The following is a 24,458-nucleotide window of genomic DNA, read 5'->3' as shown; positions in this document are numbered from 1 at the left end:
CAGTGGGGAATCCTACTGCAACACGCTGCCCTCAGAGTGGTGGGAGATACCCCTCCCTCCCCTTTCCTGGGTCACTTCCTACCAGTTCTCCAAAAGTAGCAGTCCCTGGGTCATCAGGAGCCTCATCCCTTGGCTCTTCCTGGGGTTCCCACAGCTGCCAGTCTCTTCTGGTAGAGCTGCTGGTCCCACTTCCTGGCCCCTCGGCTCCCTCCTGTATGAGTCACCACTGCTCCTGGGCTGGAGCCTCCACTAGGCATCCTCCTTTCTCAGCCACCCACCCTGACTGAGCAGCTCTGCAGGCTTTTATACTTGAGTCCCTGTTGGACCATGCCCAGCAGAGCCTCAGGGGCGTGGCTTCCTCTGCTAGTAGGGAAGGGTTAACTGTCTCAGTCCCAGTGCAGGGCCAGTCTGCCCCATCACAAACCCCTAGGTGCTCTTCTGCAGAACTGCTGCCGAGCCACTTGGTCCCTAGTGTGTAGTGCTGCATGGGATTCTTCCTTCCTAAGTGCAGGACTCTTCACTTGTCCTTGTTGAACCTCATCAGATTTTTTTTGGCCCTGTCATAAATATAAAGGGAAGGGTAACCACCTTTCTCTATAGGGTTAAGAAGCTAAGATAAGCTCGCTGGCACCTGACCAAAATGACCAATGAGGGGACAAGATACTTTCAAAGATGGAGGGGGGGGGAAGGGTCTGTCTGTCTGTGTGATGCTTTTGCTGGGAACAGAACAGGAATGTGCTTCATAACTCCTCAGAACTCCTGTTAAGTTAGTAAGTAATCTAGCTAGAAATGTGTTAGATTTCCTTTTGTTTAAATGGCTGGTAAATAAGCTGTGCTGAATGGAATGGATATTCCTGTTTTTGTGTCTTTTTGTAACTTAAGGTTTTGCCTAGAGGGATTCTCTATGTTTTGAATCTGATTACTCTCTAAGGTATTCACCATCCTGATTTTACATAGGTGATTCTTTTACTTTTTCTTTAATTAAAATTCTTCTTTTAAGATCCTGTTTGCTTTTTTCATTGTTTGTAAGATCCAAGGGTTTGGGTCTGTGTTCACTGGTAAGAATAAGCTTAGGGGGTCTTTCATGCAGGTCCCTACATCTGTACCCTACAGGACAGAGTGGGGAAGGAACCTTGATTTGGTGGCAGAGTGGTGGGATAATTTTGAGATTTTTTTTTTAGATCATTTTGAAACAGTAGCACAGTAGAATTCTAAAAGGACATTTTTTTTCCCTTTGCGCTGCTTGGAAACAGGTTTTAAGCTGAAAGCAGTTAGAGTTTCTTGGTCTCTGCCTGGGGGCCAAAGCAGCAAGCATAACAAAGGGATTTGTCTTTTTTGAGGTGGAGTTTTCTCTACCTCAAGGCATGGTAGTTAAACTCCTGCAGGGAAATTCACAAGTTTTTCACAGACCTGAAGAGGGTTTTTTTTTTGTTTTTTTGTTTTTTTTAGCTAAGAGCAATGAGAGGGTTGTTCTGTCTATTTCCCTGGAGACAAAGGATTTTTCTGTAGGCTGAGAATAGCTATCAGAGAACATAGGTATCACATTACAGCCCAAACATTTTTTTACAAGCCAGTTTTTTTGTTTGTTTTTTAACCCTCGGGTGTAAAGTTAGTTAAAAACAGAGAGGCTAAGATGACAGAACCCAAGGCAGAAAAAGCCAAAGAGGCTGTCCACAGGAGAGAAATGGAGGCAAAGGAAAAAGAGTGGAAGCATGCACTGGAGATGGAGAAGGCAAAGGCTCAGCAGAATAGCAATCCTTCTCTACATACCACTTCCCATCCCAGGAAGCTCCCCACCTACAAGGCAGGCGATGATACCGAGGCCTTCTTAGAAAACATCAAAAGGGCCTGCCTTGGCTACAGCATCTCTACAGACCAATACATGGTAGAGCTGAGGCTGCAGCTCAGTGGACCCTTAGCTGAGGTGGTGGCTGAAATGCCTAAGGAACACATGAACCAGTATGAACTGTTTAAAACCAAGGCGAGAGTCAGAATGGGGCTAACACCCGAGCATTCCCGTCAGCAGTTCAGAGCCCGAAGATGGAAACCAGGCGTGTCATTTACCGGGCATACCTATCACACTGTGAAACATTGGGATGCCTGGATATCAGGAGCAAGTGTTAAATCTCCAGAAGATTTGCCCTTCCTAATGCAAGTGGAGCAGTTCTTAGAGAGTGTTCCTGAGGAAATAGAAAGATAAATCCTAGATGGGAAGCCCAAAACTGTAATTGAGGTGGGGGAGATTGGAGCCAAATGGGTGGAGGTGGCAGAAAAGAAAAAACTGTTTGCAGTGGGAGCGGATACTAGAAGGGACAACCTCAGACCTCACCCTACTACCAGGGGCAGCCCAAGGCCCCAACTACACCCCAAGGAACCCTCCAGACACCTTATTGTCTCACCAAACCATTCTCCAGCAACCCACCTCGCCACAGTGACCCGTTAGCTGGACGGTGTTTTAAATGTAACGAGCTGGGGCATGTAAAGGCCAACTGTCCCAAGAACCCCAACAGATTACAGTTCATTGCACCGGAATCACACCAGAGGTCCTCAAGCCCAGATACCTCCCAGATACCCTCGGAGCAGAGGGAAACTGTGAGTGTGGCCGGGAAGTAGATCACCGCGTGGAGGGACACTGGAGCACAAGTGTCGGCTATCCATTCTTACTTAGTGGACCCCAATTTAATCGACCCAGAGATCCAAGTAACAATTCAACCCTTCAGGTCCAACTCTTTCAATTTGATTACAGACAAATTGCCTGTCCAGTACAAGGTCTAGTCAGGAATGTGGACTTTTGCAGTCTATGTTGATTATCCCATCCCCATGCTGCTGGGGGAAGACTTGGCCAATCATGTGAAGCTAGCCAAGGGGGTGGGAATGGTCACCAACACCCAGGTTAAGCAAGCTGTCACACCTAGCTTCCGGAAATTTCTACCAGGACCCGGTCAGAGGTAATGGAACCGGGCCCCATGCCAACATCTGCAACAGCAGTAGTGGATCCAGTCACAGAGACCCAGACAGAGCCAGTCTCAGAACTAGAACCGGTGGAAAAAGGAGCACCAGAACCAGTGCCAGCACTGAATCTAGTACTTACAAACTCAACACCAGAGGGCCCGACCAAACCTGAACCAGCAGCAGCCCATAACCGTACACAAGAGGCTCAGCCGGAGCCTAAACCACAACATAGTGCAACAGCGGAGAGCGGTTCACAGTCAACGAAAATAATCCTATCACCTACATTGCTTCCAGAGGGACCAAGCCCAGATCCACAATCCAATGAGGAACTGATGTCTCCGGCATCAAGAGAACAGTTCCATACAGAACGTGAAGAAATTAAAGCCTCCAAAGAGCTTGGAAGGCGGCACGGAGCAACCCACCGCCTCTCAGCTCAACTAATCGATCCAGATTTGTTGTAGAAAGATGACTTTTATACAAGGAAACTCTTTCTGGTGGACACCAGGAAGACTGGCGTCCTCAGAGACAGTTGGTAGTTCCAACTAAGTACCGGGTCAAGCTGTTAAGCTTAGCCCATGATCATCCCACTGGCCATGCTGCGGTGAACAGAACCAAAGACCATTTGGGAAAGTCGTTCCACTGGGAGGGAATGGGCAAGAATGTTTCTACCTATGTCCGGTCTTGTGACGTATGCCAAAGAATGGGAAAACCCCAAGACCAGGTCAAAGCCCCTCTCCAGCCACTCCCCATTATTGAGATTCCATTTCAGCAAGGAGCTGTGGATATTCTGGGTCCTTTTCAGAAAAAGACACCCAGAGGAAAGCAGTACATACTGATTTTCATGGATTTTCCCACCTGATGGCCAGAAGCAGTAGCTCTAAGCAACACCAGGGCTAAAAGTGTTTGCCAGGCACTAGCAGACATTTTTGCCAGGGTAGGTTGGCCCTCCGACATCCTCACAGATGCAGGAACTAATTTCCTGGTTGGAACTATGGAAAGCCTTTTGGAAGCTCATGGGGTAAATCACTTGGTTGCCACCCCTTACCACCATCAAACAAATGGCCTGGTGGAGGAGTTTAATGGGACTTTGGGGGCCATGATACGTAAATTTGTAATTGAGCACTCCAATGATTGGGACCTAGTGTTGTAGCAGTTGCTCTTTGCCTACAGAGCTGTACCACACCCCAGTTTAGGGTTTTCCCCATTTGAACTTGTATCTGGCCGTGAGGTTAAGGGGCCATTACAGTTGGTGAAGCAGCAATGGGAGGGATTTACACCTTCTCCAGGAACTAACATTCTGGACTTTGTAAACAACCTACAAAACACCCTCCGAACCTCTTTGGCCGTTGCTAAAGAAAACCTACAGGATGCTCAAAAAGAGCAAAAAGCCTGGTATGATAAACATTCCAGATAGTGTTCCTTCAAAGTAGGGGACCAGGTCATAGTCATAAAGGCACTCCAGGCCCATAAAATGAAAGCGTCGTGGAAAGGGCCATTCACGGTCCAAGAGTGCCTGGGAGCTGTTAATGATCTCATAGCTTTCCCCACCTCCAACCAAAAGCCTAAGGTGTACCATATTAATTCTCTAAAGCCCTTTTATTCCAGAGAATTAAAGGTTTGTCAGTTTACAGCCCAAAGAGGAGACGACGCCGAGTGGCCTGAAGGTGTCTACTACAAAGGGAAAAGTGCTGGTGGTGTGGAAGAGGTGAACCTCTCCATGACCCTTGGGCGTATGCAGCGACAGCAGATCCAGGAGCTGTGCACTAGCTACACACCGGCGTTCTCAGCCACCCAAGGACTGACTGAACGGGCATACCACGCCATTGACACAGGTAATGCTCACCCAATTAAAGCCCAACCTTACTGGGTGTCTCCTCAAGCTAAAACTGCTATAGAAAGGGAGATCCAGGATATGCTCCAGATGGGTGTAATCCGCCCCTCTGGCAGTGCATGGGCATCTCCAGTGGTTCTAGTTCCCAAACCAGATGGGGAGATAAGTTTTTGAGTGCACTACAATAAGCTAAATGCTGTAACTTGCACAGACAACGATCCAATGCACAGATGAGCTATTAGAGAAATGGGGATGGGCCCAGTTCATCTCTACCTTGGACTTAACCAAGGGGTACTGGCAGGTACCGCTAGATGAATCTGCCAAGGAAAGGTCAGCCTTCACCACCCATCTCGGGCTGTATGAATTTAATGTACTCCCTTTCGGGCTGCAGAATGCACCCGCCACCTTCCAAAGACTTGTAGATGATCTCCTAGCAGGATTAGGAGAATATGCAGTCGCCTACCTTGATGAAGTGACCATAATTTCAGATTCCTGGGCAGAACACCTGGAACATCTACAAAAAGTCTTTGAGCACATAAGGGTGACAGGACTAACTGTTAAGGCTAAGAAGTGTCAAATAGGCTGAAACAGAGTGACTTACCTTGGACACCAGGTGGGTCAAGGAACTATCAGCCCCCTACAGGCCAAAGTGGATGCTATCCAAAAGTGGCCTGTCCCAAAGTCAAAGAAACAGGTCCAATCCTTCTTCGGCTTGACCAATTATTCCAGGTGATTTGTACCGCAGTACAGCCAAATCGCCACCCCACTGAAAGACCTAACCAAAAAGAAACAGCCAAATGCCATTCAGTGGACCAAAGAGTGTCAGAAGGCCTTTAACCAGCTTAAAGTGACACTCATGTCTGACCCTGTACTAAGGGCCCCAGACTTTGACAAACCGTTCCTAGTAACCACAGATGCGTCCGAACGTGGTGTGGGAGCAGTTTTAATGCAGGAAGAACCAGATCAAGAATTCCATTCTGTCATGTTTCTCAGCAAGAAGCTGTCTGATAGGGAAAGCAACTGGTCAGTCAGTGGAAAAGAATGTCACGCCATTGTCTATGCTCTGGAAAAGCTACACCCATATGTATGGGGACGGCGTTTCCACCTTTAAAGCGAGCATGCTGTGCTACAGTGGCTTCATACCGCCACAGGAAATAACAAAAAACCTCTTCGGTGGAGTTTAGCTCTCCAAGATTTTGATTTTGACATCCAACACATCTCAGGAGCTTCTAACAAAGAAGCTGATGCACTCTCCCATGAAAGTTTCCCAGAATCAACTGGTTAAAATTGTCCTTGAGATGTGGAAAATACTGTTAGTCTTTATACACTTGGTAGTCTATTTAGGGGTGCATGTGTCTTATTAACTCTGTTTTCTCCTCGAGCTCCAGGAAGAAATCACAGCCAGTGTGTTCACCCTATCTGTGATTTGGGGGCGTGTCATAAATCTAAAGGGAAGGGTAACCACCTTTCACTATACAGAACTGTAAAATCCCTCCTGGCCAGAGGCAAAACCCCTTCACCTGTAAAGGCTTAAGAAGCTAAGATAACCTCGCTGTCACCTGACCAAAATGACCAATGAGGAGACAAGATACTTTCAAAGCTGGATAGGGCAGGGAGAACAAAGGGTCTGTCTGTCTGTGTGATGCTTTTGCTGGTAACAGATCAGGAATGTTCTTCATAACTCCTCAGAACTTCTGTTAAGTTAGTAAGTAATCTAGCTAGAAATGCGTTAGATTTCCTTTTGTTTAAATGGCTGGTAAATAAGCTGTGCTAAATGGAATAGATATTCCTGTTTTTGTGTCTTTTTTTAAATTAAGGTTTTGCCTAGAGGGATTTTCTATGTTTTCAATCTGATTACCCTGGAAGTTATTTACAGAGGTGATTCTTTTACTTTTTCTTTATTTAAAATTCTTCTTTTAAGATCATGATTGCTGTTTTCATTGTTCTTAAGATCCAAGGGTTTGGGTCTGTGTTCACCTCTGCAAATTGGTGAGGATTTTTATCAAGCCTTCCGCAGGAAAGGGGGTGTAGGGCTTGGGGGGATATTTTGGGGGAAGACGTCTCCAAGTGGGCTCTTTCCCTGTTCTTTGTTTAACACGCTTTGTGGTGGCAGCATAGGGTTCAAGGACAAGGCAAAGTTTGTACCTTGGGGAAGTTTTTAACCTAAATCTGGTAAGAATAAGCTTAGGGAGGTCTTTCATGCATGTCCCCACATCTGTACCCTAGAGTTCAGAGTGGGGAAGGAAACTTGAGAGTCCCAATCCTCTAATTTGTCTAGGTCCCTCTGTATCCTGTCCCTACCCTCCAGCATATCTACCACTCCTCCCAGTTTAGTGTCATCTGCAAACTTGCTGAGGGTGCAATCGATGCCATCCTCCAATCATTAATGAAGATATTGAACAAAACCAGCCCCAGGACCGACCCTTTGGGCACTCCACTTGATACCGGCTGCCAACTAGACACGGAGCCATTGATCACTACCCATTGAGCCCAGTGATCTAGCCAGCTTTCTATCCACCTTGTAGTCCATTCATCCAGCCCATACTTCTTTAACTTGCTGGCAAGAATCCTGTGGGAGACTGTATCAAAAGCTTTGCTAAAGTCAAAGAATAACACATCCACTGCTTTCACCTCATCCACACAGCCAGTTATCTCGTCATAGAAGACAATTAGATTAGTCAGGCATGATTTGCCCTTGGGGAATCCATGCTGACTGTTTCTGATCACTTTCCTCTCCTCTAAGTGCTTCAGAATTGATTCCTTGAGGACCTGCTCCATGATTTTTCCAGGGACTGACGTAAGGCTGACTGGACTGTAGTTCCCGGTATCCTCCTTCTTCCCTTTTTAAAAGATGGGCACTACATTAGCCTTTTTCCAGTCATCCAGGACCTCCCCCGATCACAATGAGTTTTCAAAGATAATGGCCAATGGCTCTGCAATCACATCCGCCAACTCCTTTAGCACTCTTGGATGCAGCGCATCCGTCCCCATGGACCTGTGCTCGTCCAGCTTTTCTAAATAGTCCTGAACCACTTCTTTCTCCACAGAGGGCTGGTCACCTCCCCATGCTGTGTTGCCCAGTGCAGCAGTCTGGGAGCTGACCTTGTTCGTGAAGACAGAGGCAAAAACAAGCATTGAGTACATTAGCTTTTTCCACATCCTCTGTCACTAAGTTGCCTCCCTCATTCAGTCAGGGGCCCACACTTTCCATGGCTTTCTTCTTGTTGCTCACATACCTGAAGAAACCCTTCTTGTTACTCTTAACATCTCTTGCTAGCTGCAACTCCAAGTATGATTTGGCCTTCCTGATTTCACTCCTGCACTCCTGAACAATATTTTACACTCCTCCCTGGTCATTTGTCCAATCTTCCACTTCTTGTAAGCTAATTTTTTGTGTTTAAGATCAGCAAGGATTTCACTGTTAAGCCAAGCTGATTGGCTGCCATATTTACTATTCTTTCTACACATTGGAATGGTTTGTCCCTGTAACCTCAATAAGGATTCTTTAAAATACAGCCAGCTCTCCTGGACTCCTTTCCCCCTCATATTATTCTCCCAGGGGATCCTGCCTATCATTTCCCTGAGGTTGTCAAAGTCTGCTTTTCTGAAATCCAGGGTCCGTATTCTGCTGCTCTCCTTTCTTCCCTGTGTCAGCAACCTGAACTCGATCATCTCATGGTCACTGCCTCCCAGGTTCCCATCCACTTTTGCTTCCCCTACTAATTCTTCCCCATTTGTGAGCAGCAGGTCAAGAAGAGCTCTGCCCCGAGTTGGTTCCTCCAGCACTTGCACCAGGAAATTGTCCCCTACATTTTCCAATAACTTCCTGGATTGTCTGTGCACCTCTGTATTGCTCTCCCAGCATATATCAGGGTAATTGAAGTCTCCCACGAGAACCAGGGCCTGCGATCTAGTAACTTCCGTGAGTTGCCAGAAGAAAGCCTCATCCACCTCATCCCCTTGGTCCGGTGGTCTATAGTAGGCTCCCGCCACGACATCACCCTTGTTGCTCACACTTCTAAACTTAATCCAGAGACTCTCAGGTTTTTCTGCAGTTTCATATTGGAGCTCTGAGCAGTCATGCTGCCCTCTTACATCCAGTGCAGCTCCCCCATCTTTTCTGCCCTGCCTGTCCTTCCTGAGCAGCTTATATCCGTCCATGACAGTACTCCAGTCATGTGAGTTATCCCACAAATGTCTCTGTTATTCCAATCACATCCTAATTCCTTGACTGTGCCAGGACTTCCAGTTCTCCCTGCTTGTTTCCCAAGCTTCTTGCATTTGTGTATAGGCACTTGAGATAACTTGCTGATCATCCCGCTTTCTCCGTATTAGGCAGGACTCCTCCCCTCTTGCGCTCTCCTGCTTGTTCTTCCTCCCGGTACCCCACTTCCCCATTTACCTCAGGGCTTTGGTCTCCTTCGCCCAGTGAACCTAGTTTGAAGCCCTCCTCATTTGGTTAGCAAGCGTGCTTGCGGAGATGCTCTTCCGTCTCTCCATAAGGTGGAGCCCGTCTCTGCCCAGCACTCCTCCTTTTTGGGACACCATCTCATGGTCAAAGAATCCAAAGCCTTCTCTCCATCACCACCTGAGTAGCCATTCGTTGATTTTCACTATTCAACAGTCTCTACCCAGGCCTTTTCCTTCCAGGGGGAGTATGGACGAGATACCACTTGCGCCTCAAACTCCCTTATCCTTCTTCCCAGAGCTACGTAGTCTGCAGTGATCCGCTCAATGTCATTCTTGACAGTATCATTGGTGCCCACGTGGAGAAGCAGGAAGGGGTAGCGATCCGAGGGCTTGATGAGTCTCGGCAGTCTCTCCATCACATCTTGAATCCTAGCTCCTGGCAAGCAGCAGACTTCTCGGTTTGGGAAGGTGGAGAATAACCTGTTCTGGAGACGCACTCAGTTTTTGTCACCCAGTCTCTATAAAGAACAGAGCAAATAAAAAGGGGGTTCACATTGAAAGAAGGTGCTATTGGGCTGTTAGAAAGGGGATCTGATCTATCACCTCCAGAGAAAGGGAAGTGCCTAGAAAATGTAAAAGGAAACTTAGTTTGATAGCATCCTGTCTGGCAAGAACTCACTTATCCATAGCTGGGATGTGAAATCCTCACTTCTGTATTGTTTTGTCATTATAGTTCCCACTTTGCTACTGTTTGTCTGTATAATCTCTATCTGGTTCTGGGATTGTTTCTGTCTGCTGTATAATTAATTTTGCTGGGTGTAAACTAATTAAGGTGGTGGGATATAATTGGTTACATAATCATGTTACAAGATGTTAGGATTGGTTAGTTAAATTTCAGGAAAATGATTGGTTAAGCTATAGCTAAGCAGAACTCAAGTTTTACTATATAGTCTGCAGTCAATCAGGGGGTGGGTGCGTGTGTGTGTGGGGGGAAATGGGAACAGGGAATGGGGGCAAGGAAATTGGAATAATGTTTTGCTAAAGGGGGAAATGGGAACAGGGAATGGGGATGGGGAAATTGGAATCATGTTTAGCTGAGGGCAGGAATGGGAACAGGGATACAGGTAAGGCTCTGTGGTGTCAGAGCTGGGAAGGGGGACACTAAGGAAGGAAACTGGAATCATGCTTGCTGGAAGTTCAATAAACATCGAATTGTTTGCACCTTTGGACTTCGGGTATTGTTGCTCTCTGTTCATACGAGAAGGACCAGGGAAGTAAGTGGGTGAAGGAATAAGCCCCCTAACATATATTGGAAGCTATGAAAATTGATAAGGGACGTGAAAAACATCAAGGAAAACTCAAAGGAAATCCTAGCAAAGGTTTAGGCCAATTCCTAGAGTGCGAAAAAAAAATTGTTAATGCTGCAAAAAAGGCAGATGTATTCACGACATAGTTTTGTTCTGCATTTGGAAAGAAGCGGTATGATGTACACATATCACATGAGGTGATGAAATAGTTTCCAGTCCATTAGCAGTCAAGGAAGCTGTAAAAGAGCATGTGTAATGGAACCTTAGAGTCGAACACCAGAGTTACAAACTGACCAATCAACCACACTTCTCGTTTGGAAGCAGATGCACACAATCAGGCAGGAGCAGAGCCCCCCAGTAGAAAAAAGGTAAATACAGGACAGCTCTGTGTTAACTCTAAAGCATAAACAAACAAGGGAAAGTTAAAAAAAAAAAGATTTGACAAGGCTAGGAAACAATGGAAAAGCTGGTTTGGGATTAGTTAACAAAAACGTCTAGGAATATAATTAATGACAGTCAACAACAAGGTTTGTGGAAAACCAGTTTTCTGAAATAAACCCAATCTCATCCTTTAATGAGAGTACGTTTGGCTAATCAAGGAAACTGCGCAGATGCAGGAGACTGATTTCTCTGAGGTATTTAATTAAGGGAAAACTTTCAGATAAAAATGAAGACGCTACAGTATCAGTGAAGCACGTATAAAATGGATTAAAACCTGGCAGGTCTCAGAGAGCAGTTGCCAGGGGGCCTTTGTCATCACATGGGGCTGTTTCTAGCGGGGATCTGTGGGGATCAGTTCTACGCCTGAGGCGATTGAATATTTTGATCAGTGATCTGGAACCAAACAGACAATCACTTCAGAAAAAAATTGGGTACGACCCAAAGATTGGCCGAGCAGTTACAATAAGGCAGCCAGGGCAGCCACACCGATTGATCTAGAGCATCGCGATACAGTCAAAAGACAAGTTATCATCTCGGAACAGAAACGCAGGCCCAACCCCCAGGCTACGGGACAGTATCATGGAACACAGGGGCCCTGGAAAGGATTTTGGGGTCACTGTGGACGACCAACACATCATGAGCTCTCCATGCGATGCCGTGGCGAAAGGGCTGATGTGATCCTTGGATGCATAAGCAGGGGAGTGGAGAGTTGGAGCAGGGGAAGCATTTTAGCTCTGCACACGGTATTGGTGAAAAACAACTGCGTCCAATTCTGGGGTCCACATTTTAAAAAGGATGTTGAAAAATTGGGAGAGAGTGCAAAAAGGAGCCACAAAAATGCTTTGAGGCTGGAGAAAATGCCTGACAGTAGGAGACTTAAAGAGCTACAGCTACTTATGTTATCAAAAAGACAATCAAGTGAGACGTTTATGAGGCGAACACTGTGGGGTCTAACAGGCTTTTGAATCCAGCGGAGAAAGGCAGAGCAAGATCCAGTGGCTGGAAGCTGAAGCCAGACAAATTCCAAGGGCAAATGGTTAGCACTGAGGGTTGTAATAAGAGAATAAACACTGCGGGTGATTAACCATTGGAACAATCTGCGAAGGGAAGTGGTGGATTCCCAAACTCTACATGTCAGATAAAGACTCAATACTTTTCTGGAAGATTTGCTTGAGGGCTTGTCCACACTTAAAAGGCTACAGCTACCGTAGCGCTTCAGTGTAGGCACTGCTTCTAAGGACAGCAGGGGTTCTCCCGGCTGCGCAGGTAATCCACCTCCCTGAGAGGGGGTAGCTAGGTTGATTGAAGCATTTTATGTTGACCTCACGTTGTCTACACAGAGGTTAGGTTGCTATAGGTACATCTTTCAGGGCTGTGGATTTTTTTCTTATTGCAGAAAACCCACAGAAATGTAGTTTTCGGTTTCATTAACAGAGGCGTAACATGCAAGTCATGGGAGGTGATGGCATTCTTCTACTCGGTACTGGTCCGGCCTCAGCTGGAGTTTTGTGTCTAGTTCTGGGCACCAGTGTATAGAAAGGCTGTAGACAAACTGGAAAAAGATCCAGAGGCGAGAGACAAAGCTGATCCAAGGTATGGAATACCAAGCATACGAAAAAAGGCTGAAGGAACTGGGTGTTTTTAGTATGGAAAGAGGAGATTAAAGGGGGACATGATAGCCATCTTTGAATACGTGAAAGGGTGCCATAAAAGAGATGGAGAAATGTTCCCTCTTGTCACATAGCGCAAGACAAGAGGCAATGGGTTCAAACTACAGCACAGCAGCGTTAGATGAAATCTCAGGAAAAACTTCCAAAGAGTGAGAACAGGAGGGCAATGGAACGGACGCCTCGGGAGGACATGGAGGCTCCTTTGCTGGAGGTTTTCCAAAGGAGGCTGGACAGTCATCTGTCCTGGATGCAACAAATCCTGCATCTTGGCAGGCAGTTAGACTAGCTAACCCTTGTGGTGCCTTCTCATCCTGTGGCTCTGTGATTCATGACGTAAAGTCCTACTGTAGATGAGGGCTTTGTGAAACACAAGTTATGCAGCCCAATACAGGGGTAACTAGGTGAAATTTAATGGCCTGTGTTATACAGGAGGTCAGACTGGATGATCAAATGGGCCCTTCTGGACTTGAACATATGAATCTATTGATAAAGAAATTAGATCAAGCATTTAAGTTTACTCTGTCACATAACACATGCAAAGGGAACATTCAATAACATTGATAGTCTGAATATATCACACTGATAAAAGAAAATTGTTTACTTAATACCTACTTTGTGTATGGAACGCCTTGCCACAGATATTACTGGAGCAAAGAGCTTAGCTGAATGGGATTCACAGGTGGATTGGCCATTGAAAGTGGTGCTGGTGGCACCACCTTTACTTAAGGGGACTGACACCTTCCATTGGAAGACCTCATTTTGAGTTGCCCATGAGTTTGCGAAACTCTAAGTGTTTGGATTGAAATTTACCACACTGGGCATCTGCTTATGGCTGATTTTTTTTTTTTTTTTTTTTAAGTTTCAGACATAACAGTTCAACGACTTGTTGAATGAAGCTGGGAGAGAAGATATCTTGCCCATGCTGACAATTTTTTATAATTGCTGCAGTTAGGAACCCTAGCACCTCCATGTTTTCCAGCAGAGCCCCCCCCCCCCCCCCCCCCCCCCCCCGTTAACAGCCAAAAGCCCCTGGGTTTGTTGATCAGGTGAGCTACTCAGCAAGAGATGGGTACCTGTGATTTCTGAGATGGAAGTGTCCTTCCTGGGAATCCCCCTCAGGTAGCCATGTCCCACACCTCTCTCACTCCAGCATCTGCAGTAATATCCCACACCAAGAGCTGACGAAGGGGCTTGCACCATTTATAATATAACTCTTTGCAATCCCAGTGGGGATTGCTCAGCCTCTAGGGGAAAAGCAGGCTGGAGACAAACCTTTCTGTGTTTCTGTGCTATTTATACAGCTTTAGGAGTAAACAGTAATTAAGAGACCTTCCCAAAGGGAGATGAGAACTCTTGGGCTCTGTGCTCAGAATATTTGTGTATATTTAAAATGTGTGGCCAATTAGGAAGAAAACAGGGGATAATGCCTAGATCTCCATAGGTCCTGATACCCTGTAGATATATAGGAAGGATGGGTAGATGTGACGGGTTGGATCACAGAAACCCCCTTGGGGACTGCCACCTGATGTGTTGAGAATACTTCTGCCCCTGCTTTCCCTGCCAGCTTGGGACTCCAGAAACTTGCCTGGTTTGAGCCAGACCCACTTGTCTGCTGCAAACCCAGACCCAGGTCTGAGCCACATCCCCCAACACCTGCAGGCTTAATTGAAAACAGCTTAAGAAGTGTTCCTGTCTCCAACACTCAGATGCCTAGTTCCCAATGGGGTCCAAACCCCAAATAAATCTGCTTTACCCTATACAAAGCTTATACAGGGTAAACTCATAAATTGTTCGCCCTCTATAACACTGATAGAGAGATATGCACAGCTGTTTGCCCCCCAAATATTAATACATACTCTGGGTTAATTAATAAGTAAAACGTGATTTTATTAAATACAGAAAGCAGGATTTAAGTGGTTCCAAGTAGTAACAGACAGAACAAAGTGAATTACCAAGAAAAATAAAATAAAAACGCAAGCCTGTGCCTAATACAGAAAGAAAGTTATTACAGATGATGTCAGAGATGTTCCAGTAAGCTTCTTTTACAGACTAGGCTCCTTCTAGTGTGGGTCCAGCAATCACTCACACCCCCGTGGTTACTGTCCTTTGTTCCAGTTTCTTTCAGGTATCCTTTGGGGGTGGAGCCAACTGAAGACAAAATGGAGGGGTCTCTCAAGGGTTTAAATAGACTTTCTCTTGTGGGTGGAGACCCCTCCCTCCCCCTGTGTAGAATCCCAGCTACAAGATGGAGTTTTGGAGTTACATGGGCAAGTCACATGTCCATGCATGACTCAGAACTTACAGGTAGCAGTCATGGTTCACATGCTACCTTGAACATCCTCAGGTAGACTTCGTATGTGGATTGGAGCCTTCCAAGATACATTGTCCATTAAGTATTTCTTGACTGGGCACTTAACTTGCAAATTTCCTTCTAAAGAAGCTGACCAAATGCCTTACTAAGGCTACTTAAAATCAAGCCAGTACACAGCCAATATTCATAACTTTGAATACAAAAATGATACATGCATACAAACAGGATGAATACATTCAGTAGATCATAGCCTTTACAGAGATATGTTACATGGCATATGTAGCATCAAATATTTTCCAGTTATGTCATATAAGAACATAAGAAAATAATAACCGCCATACTGGGTCAGAATAAAGGTCCATCCAGTCCAGTATCCTGTCTACTGACAGTGGCCAATGCCAGGTGCCCCAAAGGGATTGAACTTAACAGGTAATGATCTACTGATCTCTCTCCTGCCATCCATCTCCACCCTCTGACAAACAGAGGCTAGGGACACCATTCCTTACCCCTCCTGGCTAATAGCCATTAATGGACTTAACCTCCATGAATGTATCCAGTTCTCTTTTAAACCCTGTTATAGTCCTAGCCTTCACAACCTCCTCAGGCAAGGAGTTCCACAGGTTGACTGTGTGCTGTGTGAAGAAGAACTTCCTTTTATTTGTTTTAAACCTGCTGCCCATTCATTTCATTTGGTGGCCCCTAGTTCTTCTATTATGTGAACAAGTAAATAGCTTTTCCTTATTCACTTTCTCCACACCACTCATGATTTTATAGACCTGTATCATATCCCCCCTTTGTCTCCTCTTTTCCAAGCTGAAAAGTCCTAGCCTCTTTAATCTCTCCTCCTATGGGACCTGTTCCAAACCCCTAATTATTTTAGTTGCCCTTTTCTGAACCTTGTTCAGTGCCAGTATATCTTTTTTGAGATGAGGGGACCACATCTGTACAGAGTATTCAAGATGCGGGTGTACCATGGATTTCTATAAGGGCAATAAGATATCCTGCGTCTTACTCTCTATCCCTTTTTTAATGATTCCTAACATCCCGTTTGCTTTTTTGACTGCCACTGCACACTGCTTGGACGTCTTCAGAGAACTATCCACGATGACTCCAAGATCTTTCTCCTGATTAGTTGTAGCTAAACTAGCCCCCATCATATTTTATGTATATTTGGGGTTATTTTTCCAATGTGCATTACTTTACATTTATCCACATTACATTTCATTTGCCATTTTGTTGCCCAATCACTTAGTTTTCTGAGATCTTTTTGAAGGTCTTCAGGGACCTCTTTGGTCTTAACTATCTTGAGCGGTTTAGTATCATCTGCAAACTTTGCCACCTCACTGTTTAACCCTTTCTCCAGATCATTTATGAATAAGTTGAATAGGATTGGTCCCAGGACTAACCCTTGGGGAACACCACTAGTTACCCCTCTCCATTCTGAAAATTTACCATTTGTTGCTACTCTTTGTTCCCTGTCTTTTAGCCATTTCTCAATCCATGAAAGGATCTTCCCTCTTATCCCATGGCAACGAAATTTACATAAGAGCCTTTGGTGAGGGACCTTGTCAAAGGCTTTCTGGAAATCTAAGTACACTATGTCCACTGTATCCCCCTTGTCCATATGTTTGTTGACCCCTTCAAAGAACTTTAATTGATTAGTAAGACATGATTTCCCTTTACATTTCACACTTCCTGACTTTTGAGATCACTAGTGTTAGGATATAAGCCTGCTTGTTAGCCCGAGATAGAATTTTGAGTTTGACTTTTAATATTTTTACATCATCACTAATATATGTGAAGACAAAAGACAAAGATGCTGTGTGTTACATTTCCCATAACCAGATGGGGCTTATAGTACAATGAGACAGATAAGGGATGGAGCTAAAAGTGTTACAGGGTATGGTGGGAGTATAATATATGAGCACACACTAGATGACTGTCTCAAGTCCTTATCTTAAAGCAAGGTCAAACAAAGGGAGGGGCAAAGGGAGCTTGTGGGGGTGGGGGAGGAAGTAAAACACTAAAAGACCAGAGAAATGCCTGCACTGACCAGAGTACAGCCTCAATCCTTACCCCTCCCATGGAGTACAAAAGAGGTGGGACAAAGACCCAAACTGAGGACCCTCCAGAACAGAACACGACCATAATTTGTAAGGGGCGTGGCTAGGGGCATGCACTGCCGGTATATTTGGACTGGCTAAAGAGGAGGGAATAGGGAATAGGAAATGGGAGGTTGGATTGAGGAAAGGGAACACACACAAAAGGCTCTGTGGTGTCCGAGCTGGGAAGGGAATACTGGGGAACAGACTCTATCGATGTATAAAGATAAGCCCGATTGGTGTGAAGGGCTTCGGAATATGCTTGCTTGGAAACTAACCCCAATAAGTATTGTCTGTACTTTGTGACTTCTTGTCTGTTGCTCTCTGTCTGCGTGACAAGAACCAGGGGAGAGGATGAAGGGAAAAACCCCTCTAACAACTAGGCTGATCTACCAAGTGTTCAAAGGTACACAGAACTTTGCAAGCACGCATGGGCGTAACACTACAATGTTTTGCAACACTTGAATGTTTGAAATACAAAAGAGATTTATGCTCAGGAACAGGTGATGGTGTCATGTCTTCTCCACATTGAGGGAGGGGCAGACTGGGTAATACGTTTACACTGGCCATGCTTCTGACCAGGGCAAGACGATAAGCTCTGGGGTCCTAGGCTGGGGAGCTGCAGGGAACTGGCTGAAACCTCTTTATTGTTGGTTCAGGAGTGGCTAGTGAAAGCATTCATGTATCTCAGCTGGCAATGTCCCTGGTTGTGTAAGTGCATGACCTGGAGAGGATTGCAGCCTGTCACAGGCTCACAGTGTGAGACAGAACCCAGATTGTTATGCCAGAGGTCTCCGCTGGATCCTAGTTCCAGGTTACCCCCCGAAAAATCCATCACACTGACCCAATACACAGGGACAGCTAGACCTTGAATCCATTTCATGCTTGTCACGCTCTCAGTTACTTAGAGAAAGGCCGTGGTTAGAGCAGGGAAGTCAGGACTCCTAGGTTGTGTCTGTCATTCTCTGTGTGACACTGGCCAAGTCACGTCTCCCTGGGCCTCAGCTTACGTACCTGTACAATGTGAATACCTTCATTGTAGCTGTCCTTTGCTAGGGGTTTTGACGATCCTTCAGCGAAAGGTGCTGCACAGTATGATGATAGTTACTGATGAGAACTACTGATCTGTGATCCCTTAGCGACAGCCCCATGTGCCTTCTAAAACTGCTCATGTCTCCCCTCAGTCATCTGTCTGGAGAGCTATCTAGCTACTATCTACCTATACATCCTTGGCTTTTAGAGGGAATCAGATCCTAGGGAGATCTAGGTACTATCCCTAGTTTTCTTACTAATTAACAATAATTGTTAAACATACACAAATGCACAGAGCAGCCAATTCCTCTCTGACTCAGAGGAGAGCCCAAGAGTTCTCATCTCAGCTTGGGAAGGTCGTTTAATTACTGTTTACTCCAAAAGCTGGATAAGTAGCACAGAAGCGCAGACAGGCTGGTCTCCAGCCTGTTTACATTCAGATGCCATTTCTTCCCTCGAGGCCAAGCAAACCCCACTGGGATTGCACAGAGCTATATTATAAATGGTGCACACCCCTGTGTCAGCTCTCAGCGTGGGATGCTGCTGCAGATGCTGGGGTGAGAGAAGTCTGGGACACGGCTACCGGAGGAGGATTCCCAGGGAAGACACTTCCGTCTCAGAATTCACAGGTACCTATCTCATGCTGAGACACTCACCTGCTCGACAAACCCAGTGTAACGTAGCCGTGATGGGATAGAGAATAGGTCTGTGTCCCTTTCTGTTCTGCACGGCCATTAAACAACCCAGGGCCCTCACCACAGGTGATGAGTTTGCTCTGGTATCATGGGCCAAAATGTCCCTTTTTGCTGTACTCCTCCCTCCCCTACTCAGGTTCTTAGCCTCAAGCCCCAGGGTGGCTGCATTTCTGTGTCACAGTGAATCCTTTAGGGTGAAAGGTTTTAGAAGATGTATGATACATTGCCATATTCTGAGGCTGTGGCTAGATAGAAGTTTATATTGGATTTGGAAAAGGTTCAGAAAAGGGCAATAAAAATTATTAGGGGTAAGGAACGGCTTCCCTGTGAGGAGAAGTTAATAAGACTGGGACTTTTCAGTTTGGAAAGGAGGTGGCTAAGGGGAGATATGATTGAAGATTATAAAATCATGACTGGTGTAGAGAAAGTCGATAAGGAAGTGCTATTTACTCCTTCTCATAACACAAGAACTAGGGGTCACCAAATGAAATTAATAAGGAGCAGGTTTAAAACAAATAAAAGGAAGTATTTCTTCACACAACCCACAGCCAACGTGTGGAACTCCTTGCCAGAGGATGTCGTGAAGGCCAAGACCCTAACAGGGTTAAAAGAAAAGAACTAGATAAATTCATAGACGATAGGTCCATCAGTGACTATTAGCCAGGACGGGCATGGATGGTGTCCCTAGCCTCTGTTTGCCAGAAGCTGGTAATGAGAGACAGGGGATCAATCACTTGATGACTACCTGTTCTGTTCATTTCCTCTGGGGCACCTGGCACTGGCCACTGTCAGGATACTGGGCTAGATGGGCCTTTGGTCTGACCCAGTGTGGCCATTCTTATGTTCTTATGAGAACAATATTCTCCATGTTTTTAGGGCAGCCTTTCAAATATCTGAAAACTGCTGTCCTGTCCCCCCTTCATCTCCTCTTTTCCAAAATTTCCATTTCCCTCAGCTTCCATACAAGGCTTGCATTCCATTCTTGGACCATCTTTTTCTCTCACCTCTGGATCCTTTCCACTTTCTCTACATCCTTTCTATACAGTAATGACCAAAACTGGACACAATACGGCAACTGAGGCCTAACCAGTGCTGAGTAGACTGGTAGTATCAGCTACAGAGTCTTTCATGCTATGCTTCTGCTAATGCAACCTTCCTATGCATTGGTGACCAAAACTGGACACAGTACTCCTATATCAACCTATCCCCGGTGTAGACAGCATGAGGCTGAAGGAAGAATTCTTCCATCAACCTAGCTACCACCTATCAGAGAGGTGAGTTACCTACGTCGAGGGGAGAACCCCCGCCATCGTGTAAGTGGTATCTACACTGTAATGGTAAGGCAGTGCAGCTGTGACACATTTTAAGTGTAGACAAGCCCTAAAGTGGATCTTTCAGAGAAGCATCCAGTCTGGATCTCCAGACATGAGAAGTTGGAGAATCCTCCATTTCCCTTCATAATTTGTACCAACAGTAATTCATCCTCAGTGCTAAACATTTGGCCTTTATTTCTATCTGGAATGTGACTGGCTTCAGCTTCCAGCCATTGGGTCTTGCTCTGCCTTTCTCCATTAGATAAAGAGAACTTTAGTACGCACGATTTTCTCCCCATGAATGTTTTCACTTGGTCATCCTTTTGATAAGATAAATAGGTTAAGCTCTTGAAGTTTCTCTCTGTGTCAGTCATTTTCTCCAGCCTCCGGTCATTTTGGTGGATCTTTTCTGCACCATCTACTATTTTTTGAAATGTGGACCCCAGGACTGGATGCAGTCGGTTTCACCAATGCCATATGCAGAGGTAAAACCCTTCCCCTGCTCCAACTCACCACGCCCCTGTTTATGCATCCAAGGATCGCATCAGCCCTGTTGGCCACAGCATCGCACTGAGAGTTCACGATGAGTTGGTTGTCCACAGTGACCCCTGCATTCGATAATAGAGTGTCCTAGGCTGTTTGAATGCATTAAAACATTTTGTTTGCATTTACCAGCTCACCAAACATTACAGATCAATTGTTATTCCTGCCCTGGCCGCCTTTTTTTGACCACTGTGACAATCTTTGGATTTTCTACAAATTTTATCTGCAGTTATTTTCAGATCACTGATGAAAATATTGAATAGCATTGGGCGTAGAACTGATATCTGCCGAACCTCACTAGAAACAGCCCTACTTACTGACAATGGCCCATTGACAACTGCTTTCTTAGATCTCTCAGTTCGCCAGTTTTTAGTCTATTTAGCATGTGCTCTATAAAATTGGGTTCATTTGACAAGACCTGTTTTCCATAAACCATGTTCTTGACTGGCATTAATTCTATTCCAAAATTATTAACTAATCCTATCCCATCTTTTCCCTTGTATCAGAACCTTGTCAAATCTTTTCTCCCTTTATTTTGTAATAGTTTCCATTTAACACAGAACTGTCCAGAATTTCCCTTCTTTTTTCTTTTTTTCTTTTTTTTCTTTTGGCTTTGCTGCTGCCTGATTGCTTTCTTCTCATTCCAAATCTTTGTGTGGTTGATCGATCATTCATAATTCTGTGGTTCATAATTCTAAGGTTCTACGGTAGATGCTGGTTTACATCCTCCTTAACAGCTAATGTACTGGAAAGTATTTCATCATCTCATGTGACATGAGTACCTCATACTGCTTCTTTCCAAATGCAGAACAAAACTATTTCTTGAACACATAATTGCCCTATGACTTTTCTAGGATTTCATTTGTTCTTAGTATGCTTAAAAACCTCCTTTGTGTAATCCTTAGCTATGCCAAGAACAAATTTTTCTCTGATTTCCTTAAGGTCCCTTATCAATTTTCATAACTTCCAACATGTATAGCTTTCTATAAATTTTCTTCCCCCCCATTTCTTATAAATTGTTTTTTCACCTTTAATAAATTAATAAATTTGCAACTGAACCGGGTTTTTAGCCAAAGTTGTCCACTTTCTTGATTGTGGAATTGTGACATTTTAACAATCTAATAAACTCTTCTTAAAGAACTCCCAATTTTCATTCCCGGTTTTCTGTGTAATATTTTCTTCCCAATCAGTTTTGCTGATACTTTGCCTCAGCTTTGGAGAAGAAGCCCTTTTGAAGCACTGTTTCTATAGATGTTAATGGTAGCGAACTGTTCTCTGTTAGTCCATTTTAATGGAATCAGTTCCATTCTTTACTTTTCTCTCCTCTATCACATGCCCCCTTCTTTGTCTCTTCTCTAAAAGAAATAGTCCCAGAATTTTCATTCTGTCCAACTATGGCAGCTTCCCCCGTTCTCATAGACCCTCTTGGAAACCCCCATTCTATCTACTGTGTGCTTTATAGAGACAGAGTGACCAACACTCAGTGCATGTCTACAGCAGGGTTTTCCCCACCCTATTCCATAAGCATGTGAACATCGTCTTGTTTTGGCTACGACTGCGAATGAGGAGGTGTTTCCACGGAGCTCAAGTCTCTTTTCCCTGCGATGTGTCCTAGCTCAGACGTTTCTCCGGACACAACTCTTAGCAAAACTTTGGTTCCTTCCACTCTCAGATTTTGAGCAAGTGGGTGAATGGCAAACTCACTACAGCATGGGTCCTCTAGTCTGCCATTCACTGAATTAAGCAACAATGAGGGATACCGAGTATCCACACTTATGTTTCCTGCTGTTGCCTGTTAAAGTTTCCCACACCACAACATGTAAGATTTATTGACACATGGAGCACCATAAAACAGGGAACCAGTATTACTAGGGTCAGTGGTTCATAATTCATTTCTCTGAATAAATGACAATGTCATTGAACTGTGTGAGAAGAACAAAAAATCTGCTTCACCATGAGAACAGCTCCCAGTGCTAACATTGTCTCTCCCTCCAGGCATTTCTACTGTGACTATCATCCTGGACTCTGGCGCATAAACAAAGTGAGGGAAACATACGGTACATCCAGGAGACACCGTTCTGCCTCAGAGTTGGCCACTTGACCCCCTACTTCATGTCAGATTACAACACAACCGACTTCACCAACCCCTCCACCTTCATCCTGCTGGGCATTCCTGGCCTGGAGGTGGCTCATGTTTGGATCTCCATCCCCTTCTGCATCATGTACATCATAGCCATCTTGGGGAACTTCAGCATTCTCTTCATAGTGAAGACGGAGCAGAGCCTCCATGAGCCCAAGTACTATTTCCTCTGCATGCTGGCTGTCACTGACCTGGTCCTGTCCACATCCATCCTGCCCAAATCTCTGAGCATCTTCTGGTTCAATTCCAGGGAGATCAATTTCAGTGCCTGCCTCACCCAGATGTACTTCCTTCACTGCTTCTTAGTAACAGAGTCTGGGATATTTGTGGCCATGGCTTTTGATCGCTACGTGGCCATCTGTGATCCCCTGAGACATTCCACCATCCTGACAAACCCCATGGTTGCCAAGATTGGGCTGGGCGTGGCGCTGCGTGGTGGCATGCTCGTACTCCCCTTTATTCTAGTGGCAAGGCGGTGGCCATATTGCAGAACCAACATCATTCCCCACTCATACTGCGAGCACATGGCTGTGGTGAAGCTGGCCTGTGCCGAAATCCATGTCAGTAATTACTACAGCCTCTGTGTGCTATTCTGTGTGACGGGTCTGGATCTGATTTTTATTGCTGTGTCCTATACCCAGATCCTCAGGGCCATCTTCAACCTCCCCACAAAGGATGCCCGGCTGAAGACTTCTGGGACCTGCGGCTCCCATCTCTGTGCCATCTTAGCCTTCTACTTCCCGTGTCTCTTCTCTGCCCTCACGTACCGCTTTGGAAAGAATATGGCCCTGCATTTCCGCGTTCTCATTGCCAGCATTTACCTTCTGATGCCCCCCATGCTAAACCCCATTATCTATGGGGTAAGGACCAAACAGATCCGGGACAGGCTGCTTCGGCTCTTTACTCATAAAGGGACCTAAAGTTTTCTCCTGGTGCTCTGGCTCTCAGACCGAGCTCCGTGCAGAGCTGGCTGGTGACATGGTACTGGGCCCTCTTCCCTGAATCACTGACTGGACAGTCAAAGAGAAATTAAACCCTTTCCTGGCCTTACTGTGCGGTGTCAGAGTGACCAACTAGGGAATTTCTTTGTGTAGAACACATTCACTCATAGGGCTTCCACCTCCCTTATTGCTGGTAACTAGACCCCTGGCACCCTGCCCCTTGCCCGTCCTCTTCCCACATAGCACAACCTCCTTCTCCCCCTATTCTCTCCCTAGTCCACCAGGACCCAGCCCCTATTACTCAGCTACAAATTCCCGAGGCAAGAGACCATTCTGTGGATTACTTGTTTTGATTTCAGTTCCCTTTTTTCCCTCCTGGGGCCTGTAGCTGGCAGGGTCCCAGCAATGGGGATGTGCTGGGAGCTCTTTGCCCTTAGCCAGGCCTCAGGGGCAGGGCAAGGAAAGATCTGCTCTGAAGCTACGAGGACAACAGCTGAGAGAGGCAGAAGGATAAGCCCCTGTGTCAGCTGGGAAGGCAGGATGCTGGGCGTAGGCTGGGGTGAGTTCGGTCGCTGACAGGGAGGGAGATGAACAGCACACCTGCCATGAGCCGGCTATTCACCCACGTACACGGCACCTTATCTGGGACGACAGGGCACCCATTGCCCAGGGGCTGAAGCTGGACAGGGAAGTTGAGTCTAACATACGCTCTGCATGATGCTTTTGATCACTACACCTAAAAACTCTTTAGCTAGGCGGCTAGGCAGCAT

The 24,458-nt window shown here is 45.6% G+C and overlaps 1 protein-coding gene across 1 annotated transcript; it reads left to right on the top strand.

Moving 5' to 3' along the window:
* The first annotated feature begins 22,618 nt into the window (after nt 1-22,618).
* LOC102944715 (olfactory receptor 52E2) lies at nt 22,619-23,667 on the top strand. Its single transcript, XM_007053087.3, has one exon. The coding sequence runs from the start codon at nt 22,720-22,722 to the stop codon at nt 23,665-23,667; it is 948 nt and encodes a 315-aa protein (XP_007053149.2). The 5' UTR covers nt 22,619-22,719.
* The last annotated feature ends 791 nt before the right edge of the window (nt 23,668-24,458 follow it).

Source organism: Chelonia mydas, chromosome 1 (assembly GCF_015237465.2).
Source record: "Chelonia mydas isolate rCheMyd1 chromosome 1, rCheMyd1.pri.v2, whole genome shotgun sequence".
Taxonomy (NCBI): domain Eukaryota; kingdom Metazoa; phylum Chordata; order Testudines; family Cheloniidae; genus Chelonia; species Chelonia mydas.
The sequence above is the reverse complement of the archived record's forward strand: the minus strand, read 5'-3'. Positions and strand labels throughout refer to the sequence as shown.

What these genes read in the sequence shown, in the direction of transcription:
- LOC102944715 (XM_007053087.3), top strand. Translation starts at nt 22,720, where the DNA reads ATGTCAGATTACAACACAACCGACTTCACCAACCCCTCCACCTTCATC.